General features: G+C 33.2%; 1 protein-coding gene across 2 annotated transcripts in view; it reads left to right on the top strand.

Annotated features, from left to right (window-relative positions):
- The first annotated feature begins 472 nt into the window (after positions 1–472).
- LOC128180065 (G protein-coupled receptor kinase 5-like) overlaps positions 473–8,300 on the top strand; it is a 33,069-nt gene continuing 25,241 nt past the window's right edge. Inside the window, exon 1 of one of the 2 annotated variants that reach the window (XM_052847877.1) lies at positions 473–669. In XM_052847877.1, the coding sequence (XP_052703837.1) occupies positions 618–669 (52 nt within the window). In that variant the 5' untranslated portion in view covers positions 473–617. The remainder of the gene's footprint in view (positions 670–8,300) is intronic. The other variant, XM_052847878.1, reaches the window with a different exon arrangement.

Genomic DNA, 8,300 nt, shown 5'->3' with positions numbered 1-8,300 from the left:
CTCTCTCTCTCTGTTATATACATGCAGTGACAATTGAAAACTTTCATTAAAAAAAAATGAGTTGGACAGTTTTTTCTCACAACAGGATAGTATTTATTTATTTTGTTCACCGAAAATCATGTTTGATAATAATAAAATCTAAATAAATGTTTATACTAAAATTCTGATTTGTGTTTAATAGAATAATTTTCTATTTAAAGACCTAACTAAAATTTATCCCCCCCCCCCCCCCAAAAAAAAAAATAAAAAAAAAATAAAAAATAATAAAAAAACCCAAAACATTAACAAAAATTATGGTTGAATGTTGAAATCTGTTCGTTTTCATTTATGTCTTGCTATTATAGTGTATATTTGCCCTTTTTCGTGCCATTCATTAAAAAAAAAATTTTTCACTTTCATCCATCAACTGCTTATCAGGCGCTTGTACGAGTGCTTTCCCCTAATCTAGCTTTCATCGATCCAAACGTTAGTCGAAGCCTGACCAATGAAAACATTGTGAATGATCGCCATATTGCTCTGTTTTACCACACCCTGGATAGTGTATCGGTGAAACGGTGGACTCAAACGGGGTCAAAAGGAGACCCTAATTGAAGCCCATGACCTCCGAATAATAATAAATGGAATTGGAAAATATCGTAGCAAATACGGTGTATATTAAAGCACGAGAGGGTATGTATACCACCCCATTATTGCTATCTCCGAAAACGTCTATCGCTGTCGACTTCATTACTGATGTTATTATACACTAAATGCATATTGATTCACCGCTGATTTCAATGTGTTAGAAAAATCTTGTATATTTTTGTGATATATGTACTTGTGAGCTAAGTTTACAGCCATGTGCATTGCGTTTGCTATATATTCTTCACGAAAAAAAAAACCGAGGCCATTTTCAATTTTTTCTATGTGGCCTAAATACTTATAGCTGTTGGTTTCGCATCTTCTGACAGGTTTGATCTTGGTGAAGTTCGACGGCAAAATTTCGTTATAATTGATTTCAAGATACGAAGTTGATTATCGTTTTTAAGCATCGTTATTTAATTATATTTTATGGCATTTGGTTTTTGATATCTGGGCCCTTTAAAATCCACAGTCCGCGTTTCCTCAGCTGGGATCAGTTATTTAGTGATTATAGTACAATGAGGGTTGGATGGTCTTGACGATTGTCCAGTAGATTTTCTGGCTCAGAAATGTTGTAAGTAAAGTGATATAAAATATGCATTGGACAGCTGTTGGAATTAACATTTATCATTCTCAACCTTTGCAGTTTGGGTTTTATAAAAATTATGGAAATGATCATAGATTGTTTTATTTAAAGTGCTCAAGGTACATTTGAAGGTACTACAAGTCAGTGATATTAAACTTTGATGATAACTCTGAATACTTGTAATGGCAGTAGTCATTGAATTAATGAAGTAAAATCTACAATGTGTCTTTAGATCCATTTTCCAATAAATCCTTCATTTAGTGCGTTGAGAACCAAAAAAAAAATTGAATTTCAAATCAGAATATTTAGTATACCAAGACTTTATGCATATCTTCTTATTGGGATCAGTGCTTCAAGTATTTCATAACAAACAATAGTACTGTAGATATATTTGTTTTTATATATACTGGTATATATAAACCTTTCATCACCACTCCAATATGATGAAAAAAAAAAATTATCCAAGCAATGTTGGGGATCTGATTTAATTATATATATCCCATGTTGTTGATTATTCCAACACTTCAAGCCATCTGATGAAATTCCAGACTGACAAAGTGATATGATCATGTGTGAGATTTTCATACACCTGGTTATTGCGGTTCTTGTAAACCAATTCCAGTTTTTTTTTTCCCTATTAAAAAAAATCTTGCTAAGCTTATTTCCTAGTTTTAAGTTGGAGATCTATCCATCTTTTGATGTGAAGCCCCAGGAAGTGAATTTAATGCATATACAGTTAATCAAACTCAAATCTGGATTTGGATATTTTGTTTATTGTCAATATTTCTTATTATACATGTCTAGATATTTTCTGTTTAACAGGCTAAATTTGCATGCATTTTTAATGTGGAATTGGTGATGTTCTATATTAATGCATTATGCTATGACATTGACCTACATAAAATATAGAATTCTGTATGTAAAAAGGTTCTTATATCCCGAAGGTTAGCTTGGTATTGATGCATTTTTATGCGGCATACAGTGTGTACTTTGCATGGAGAATATTCCTGTAACAAAACCAGATTTAGATTTACCAATATAAAGCTGTGTTTATTTAATGTTGGCACAGGTACTTGTTGGGAAATAGGATGCATATCCACAGGGCTTTGTAGAAATTGATCCAGATAAACATGTACTAAGTGTATAATATAGCATTCTCTCTCTCTCTCTCTCTCTCTCTATCTCCATTTATCTCAACATCTGATCATGTCTTCCATGTGAGCTCTTTTATGACCACTTCTTTCCTCATTATACTGAAACAGAGATTTAAAAAAAATCTGTTATGTGATATGATACAACATTCGTGACATTTCTTTGGTCATCCCCATTATACAGTAGCTACTGATTTAAAAAAAAAAATAACATGTATGATTTGGATGAAACTAAAGCTAACATACACTTTCAGCAATTTTGATGAGATTCAAGGGCTTCTGGCTATGATCAAAAGTTTCAAGTTTGCATTTTATTTTAGTTGCCATATTTAAAAGATAATTATGAAAGAAATAGGAATATATTTTTATGGTGTCAAAATTTTGTTGCATTAGGCTTGAATCAGCAGCTAGTACGTACATGGTTTGTGATTTGGATGTTATAATATTGATTATAATCCCAGGTTGATAGCTTTATGACATACTGATGTACTTATTGTTGGAAACCCATGGTCAGTCAGAAAGAAGTTATGACATACATGTACTTACATGTACTGGTATTATATGTTTAAAACCCATTATGCAACACTGACAATGGGGTTTCTGACATGTAGACAGATACAGTAACTGTAAAAATATAAGTTAGGTAATCTAAATAGGTGATAATAATGGTAATATGCCGCCACTCTCACAAGATTTATGATATTTTAAGTGATAATTCTTTACATCAGGTTTTTTTTTTTCATCCACCTGTTGATTTATACTTATTAATAAGCATTATATGTATTACCTCACATGTACAGCAGAATGCATGTACAGTTAAGTATACTCTTTTAAATGATCTCTGGTGCATACACACTGAATAGATCGAGAGATATTAACGTGATATTTTATCTGAACCCTTTATTTCTGAAAATATTCCAAATTAAACATTTATGATTTATCAAATATAATTATATTCCATGTCATTCCCTAGTATAGAAATTTGTAATTATAGCTAATAGCAACATGATGATAAATGCTGTTGTATGCTAGAATTCAATTGAAATATATGTGCTGTGCAATGGACCTGACATCAGATTTGTTCACGAATAGTTTGCCATTATCTTCTACCTTATGAAGTAGAGGCCTTGTCATAAAAGCTATGCTCCAAGTCTTGGTTGTGATGGCTGCAGTGATTGAATGTAATAAGCTCTAGTGAATTATTTAGTTTACCGGTGATGGCATTATTAATGAAAATGTGATATAGCTCTTAGACATTGCATCATTGTACACAGAGGTTTATTAATGTTCTTGATAAGTTTGGAAATGCGGACATTGATGTGTATTGGAATGATTTTGCTAAGCTTCAAATAATGGTGTACAGTATTTTTGGAACTTGAAGAGCTAATATAAATCATTTCAAAATCCCTCCTCAAGACATAATGCCAATTCACTGCTAATTGCCTGGGAATGAATAATGTAGAAGTTTCATGAAGTCAGAACTACTGCATCTGCTTCTCTGTGCATGCTAAGCTTTACTACATGTATATATGCACTGTTATTCTAAACCAATATCTTATGATGTAATTTGAAAATCGAAGGTAGTAAGGCGGCATGTGCTAACAAATTCTTGTGGCTAACCTACTATGCACTCAAAATTAAAAGTTTCAATGTTTTAACCGTCTGAGTTTACAAAGTAAAGGCACATCCAAATGTGAAGTACTTGAACAGCAGATGTAGATAAAACTGTAATTGGGCATTTGTTTGGAATAGTGCTTCTTGCTAAATGTGATTGACTGTGTTAATGGTCTGTTAGTATTTTTGTGTGGCTTTGTAGACGTGGAGAGGATAAGATTTTCAATGGGGTGTACTTTTGAAGAACAATATTTTTGATAATTGTAAACACTATAGTAATGTATTAGACCCTTTTGCCAATTATTAATAATTTATTTCTTGTTTTTAAACATGTAATTACGCCCCGGTTGCTGTCTTTAAAGCTTGATGGATACTCAAGCTAAAATCTCAATGGGGTCAGACCACTGTTTGACTTTAAAGGCATTTATGAAGAGATTTGAACTGTAATGACTTGCTCAAACATCATGAGAACCTAAGAGTCAAGTGCTATATTCTCTGCAGTTTCCATTTTTGAAATGCTAAACAAATGCAGAGAACAATTTCCATTGAAAAGAACTTTAAAATTATACCAATCACATAATACCCTTCATATTGAATGAAAAATAAATTCCATATTACTATTATAATGATTTTTGTTAAGGATTCAAAGCGTGGGCTCGAAAATTAATTGCATGGCTAGGAATACCAATAATAATAGTGATTTGATTCCAAAGGAAAGTCTTAAATAGAATTAGACCCGTCTTTGACGGAGGGTTCATTTTGGTCAGCTCCGGCAACAGCAGATTCTGTGAATGTGGTGAGTCGTTAGGAGATGATTTAGTCCGCTGCCAGCCTTGTGCTCCAGAATTCCGTGGTCAATACTTGTAGCTGGTTTCACCAGTGGAAATTAAGCAATTATATTACTGGAATTGTCTTGACTTGCAGGTCAGTTTTCCAATCAATTGATTTGAAGCTAAAGATAAGGACTTGGTGTGATAAATTGGCCTGGACTTTTCCATGTTCCAAGGTTCTTATTGGATTTGATCATCAGATGGTCCTGTTATTGGATTGTATAGGCAAGCGAGAGGACACATCTACATATACATCACAGATCTGTTCTCTTGATGTCTTCAACTCTTGTGCTCCACGGTTTAGCTATATTATGAATGCATGCTTTGAAGATGTCAATTAGTAATGCCATTTTTTTAATCGGTTTTTACAGTAAAACTTGGATACAGCAAAAACATTAACAATAAAATCTTGCTTAGAATGAATTCAGTATTATTTTCCCTAATCTTTTTATAACAAAATTCTCTTTTACCCCTAGTACTTAAATTAGCTATGTTTGACTGTATTTAACATGTATGATATATATAGATATGGTCTATTAGCTATTACCGATATTGATTTATGTTATGAATGTGATATATTTTTTCAGTATATGCTCCTTGTTTTCTATATTTTCATGGAATCAATATTCTTTTTTTTCCATAAGAACTTCTAAAGCCCATTTGACTTCATTCTGCCATCGTCTTCAGTGAAGTTGTAGAATTTGTTCTTTTTCTCTGGCTTTTCTATGCTTCTATAAATACTCGTCCAGTCACAAGTAAGGGCTATAGTGGAGGAAAATCGTGCAGTTTGCCCCGTGTTTGTCTTTGCCTGTGTCAAGTTTGGACCGCGTTTACTTTAGAGATGACTATATTATCTGTTAGTGAGCAAACATTTGTGTTTACCCTTTCAATAAAAGTGTTGTTTTCACCTTTGTTTTAAGATAAAGACGAAGAAAGAAGAAGGGCTAGGGGTTAGTTTTGTAAAGCTCGAAAGTGAAATATGATTCAGACGAGAAAACACTCTCCAGCTATTGATAGCTTTCTTCTCGGTTCAACAAGAGAAATGTTTGTGGATTTAGAAAAACGAGCTTGTACTAGCACATTCTAAGCTGTTAGTTTCTCTAATTTGGAAAATCACTTCATTTATGTGCGGCGGAGAACATTTGAAAAGCATGTTCCCGATTTATGATCTATATGTTTGAGAAATATGTAAAACACAGAAAGCATACAAGTTGATTTGTCGGATATATTAGAAGTTTTAGATTTTTTTTTCTTCTCACTAAAAGGGTTATTCATGAACTGCCCAGTGTGAGAGCAGTTTATCATTTTATGTGCTTGCTATATCATCAGGCCTGATGGCTACCGACTGTGAAAACCTGGCAGCAATGAAGAAATCATTGTATCAAACCCTTTTTAATTAAAATAAACTGCCATAGGCTACTATAACCAATTTGATAAATTCCCCCACTGGCTCTTATCAGAATGCCTACATGGCATACATCTTTTGATAAGTTCCAAGGAGAGTATATAGATATTCATTTACATATTCATGTTAAGTTTTGGGATATATCTCTCTCCTCCATACCCTCCCTTTTGTACCAGAAATATCTTAGTAAACACAGTCTTAAGTAGAGCAGTGTGCATACCTTGAAATTTGTGTTTATCGCTGACCTTTTGTGACCTTGATAATAGACAGGAAAGAAAGCTTTTCCTGTGCAGGGAGCTTTTGAGCAATTGATAGCCCATCCATTTCCCCTATGCAGCCCTTGTAGACATGTAAATAGATACTTACCAATCAAACAAAATTTATTACAAGAAGCTGGGAAGTTCATGAATTATCTCATTACATAATTTGATTTGGTGTTTTGTATCTTATAACCCAATTCCAGAGATTTCTCGTTATCTCTCTCTGATGCAACAGAGGAAATTCAGACTGTTGCATGCTCGCCCCAATCTCTCCTGATTTAATGTTTGTTTTTTTGATAGTTGGGGATGGCTGATTCTGTTATCCAGATTGGAGGTGTCTGGCTTCAAGAGTATAGAGTTATACTTGGCATACCTTCTTGACATGTTGTGATTCTGTGATAGAGAGTGATATCTACATCACTACTACGCAAGACAAGATTCTTCTATGTGTAGCTAGGTTTATGTCACTGCGGGAAGATTTTTCTCTCTTACTGGCGCAACATGTCAGTACTTTTTAAAGATTGAAACTCTGATCCCCCTCTCTCTGTCTCTCTCTCTCTCTCTCTCAACCTCGCTGTAACAACAAGCATCATTTTTTTTATACATATACGTATATTTAGTTGGTTGGTTATAGTAAGAAGGTATTAGACTGAAAGGTCTTTTCTTGTCTCCTTGAAAAATTACATTACTAAGTATTTATGTATTTAGAAATCTTAATTCTCTTGGGCATGTATTTCATACTAGGTAGACTGGACATTGAATCTTCATGTGTCATGCCTATGTAGGTCCTATTGTAATGAGGTGGAATCGCATTGTTTGTCTCATCAGAAAGTATGCTTGCCAAGTAAAAAAAAGGATCAGAATAAGTAAAACCTATTCATCCTACCCCCTTTTTTTAGGGACTTAGGAAAGCAGTTTTTAAGCTGTGATCCCTGATGCTGTGTCTGGTTGCCTAATTAGTGAGATTTGATGTGCGACCTTTGTACCTGTTGGTGCAGATATAGGCAGTGTATTGATTTCTACCTGTGCTAAAGCTGTATTGATTTATCATGTAAGGAGAATTTTGATCACGATTATGGTGATAATTCTTCATAATTACTAAATGGCCTACAAAAGCCATGAGTATAGACCTGTCATGGTAGGGGCTGAGAGGAAATTCGCCACCACCATGGTAACAAAGAGAGGATGTTACTCAGGGCTATAATGATTATTTCTTATTAATTTGAGTTTTAATTACAATGTAGCTTTATTAAAATTGTCCTTCCAGTGCATAATGTTCCTTAATTAAGAGGAGGAAGAGTGTTACGTACATGCTTGAAAAGAGAAAATAGAAGGTGAAAAAAATTATAGCCTCATTTTATGTTCATTCACACGGACATTGCAGTGAAATATTACAAGCTTTAAAAAAAGATTTTGAAAAATAAATAACTTGGAATATGTATTGTAGCAAGTTTGAAATGTAAATTATGTAACATGGCTAGACTTTTGTCTAGCCATGTTAGACTATGAATTCAAATTTCCTGGAAAGAGGAGGTCTATATATAATAAAATTCGAATTAGAAAATCAAATTATGAAACTAAAACATTTTGGTTTTTGTAAAAAGAATTTTAATTAATATTGCCAGAAAAATCATATTTAAATTCATAGGTGGATTCATAGAATAGAGCTTCAGATGATAAAAGATGTACCAATAATTTATACAATTGTAATCCACAGATCTTTTAAAACTTGATTTTTTTTTTTTTTTTTTTTGTTGGATATTCTTCATCTATTTCCAGGTTTCAGGTGCCAGTAAAACTCATTTTTCAGGTTACTTTGTTGATTATTTCTTT

This window comes from Crassostrea angulata, chromosome 4, assembly GCF_025612915.1.
Source record: "Crassostrea angulata isolate pt1a10 chromosome 4, ASM2561291v2, whole genome shotgun sequence".
Lineage (NCBI taxonomy): Eukaryota > Metazoa > Mollusca > Bivalvia > Ostreida > Ostreidae > Magallana > Magallana angulata.
This window is presented reverse-complemented; position numbering and strand designations above follow the sequence as displayed.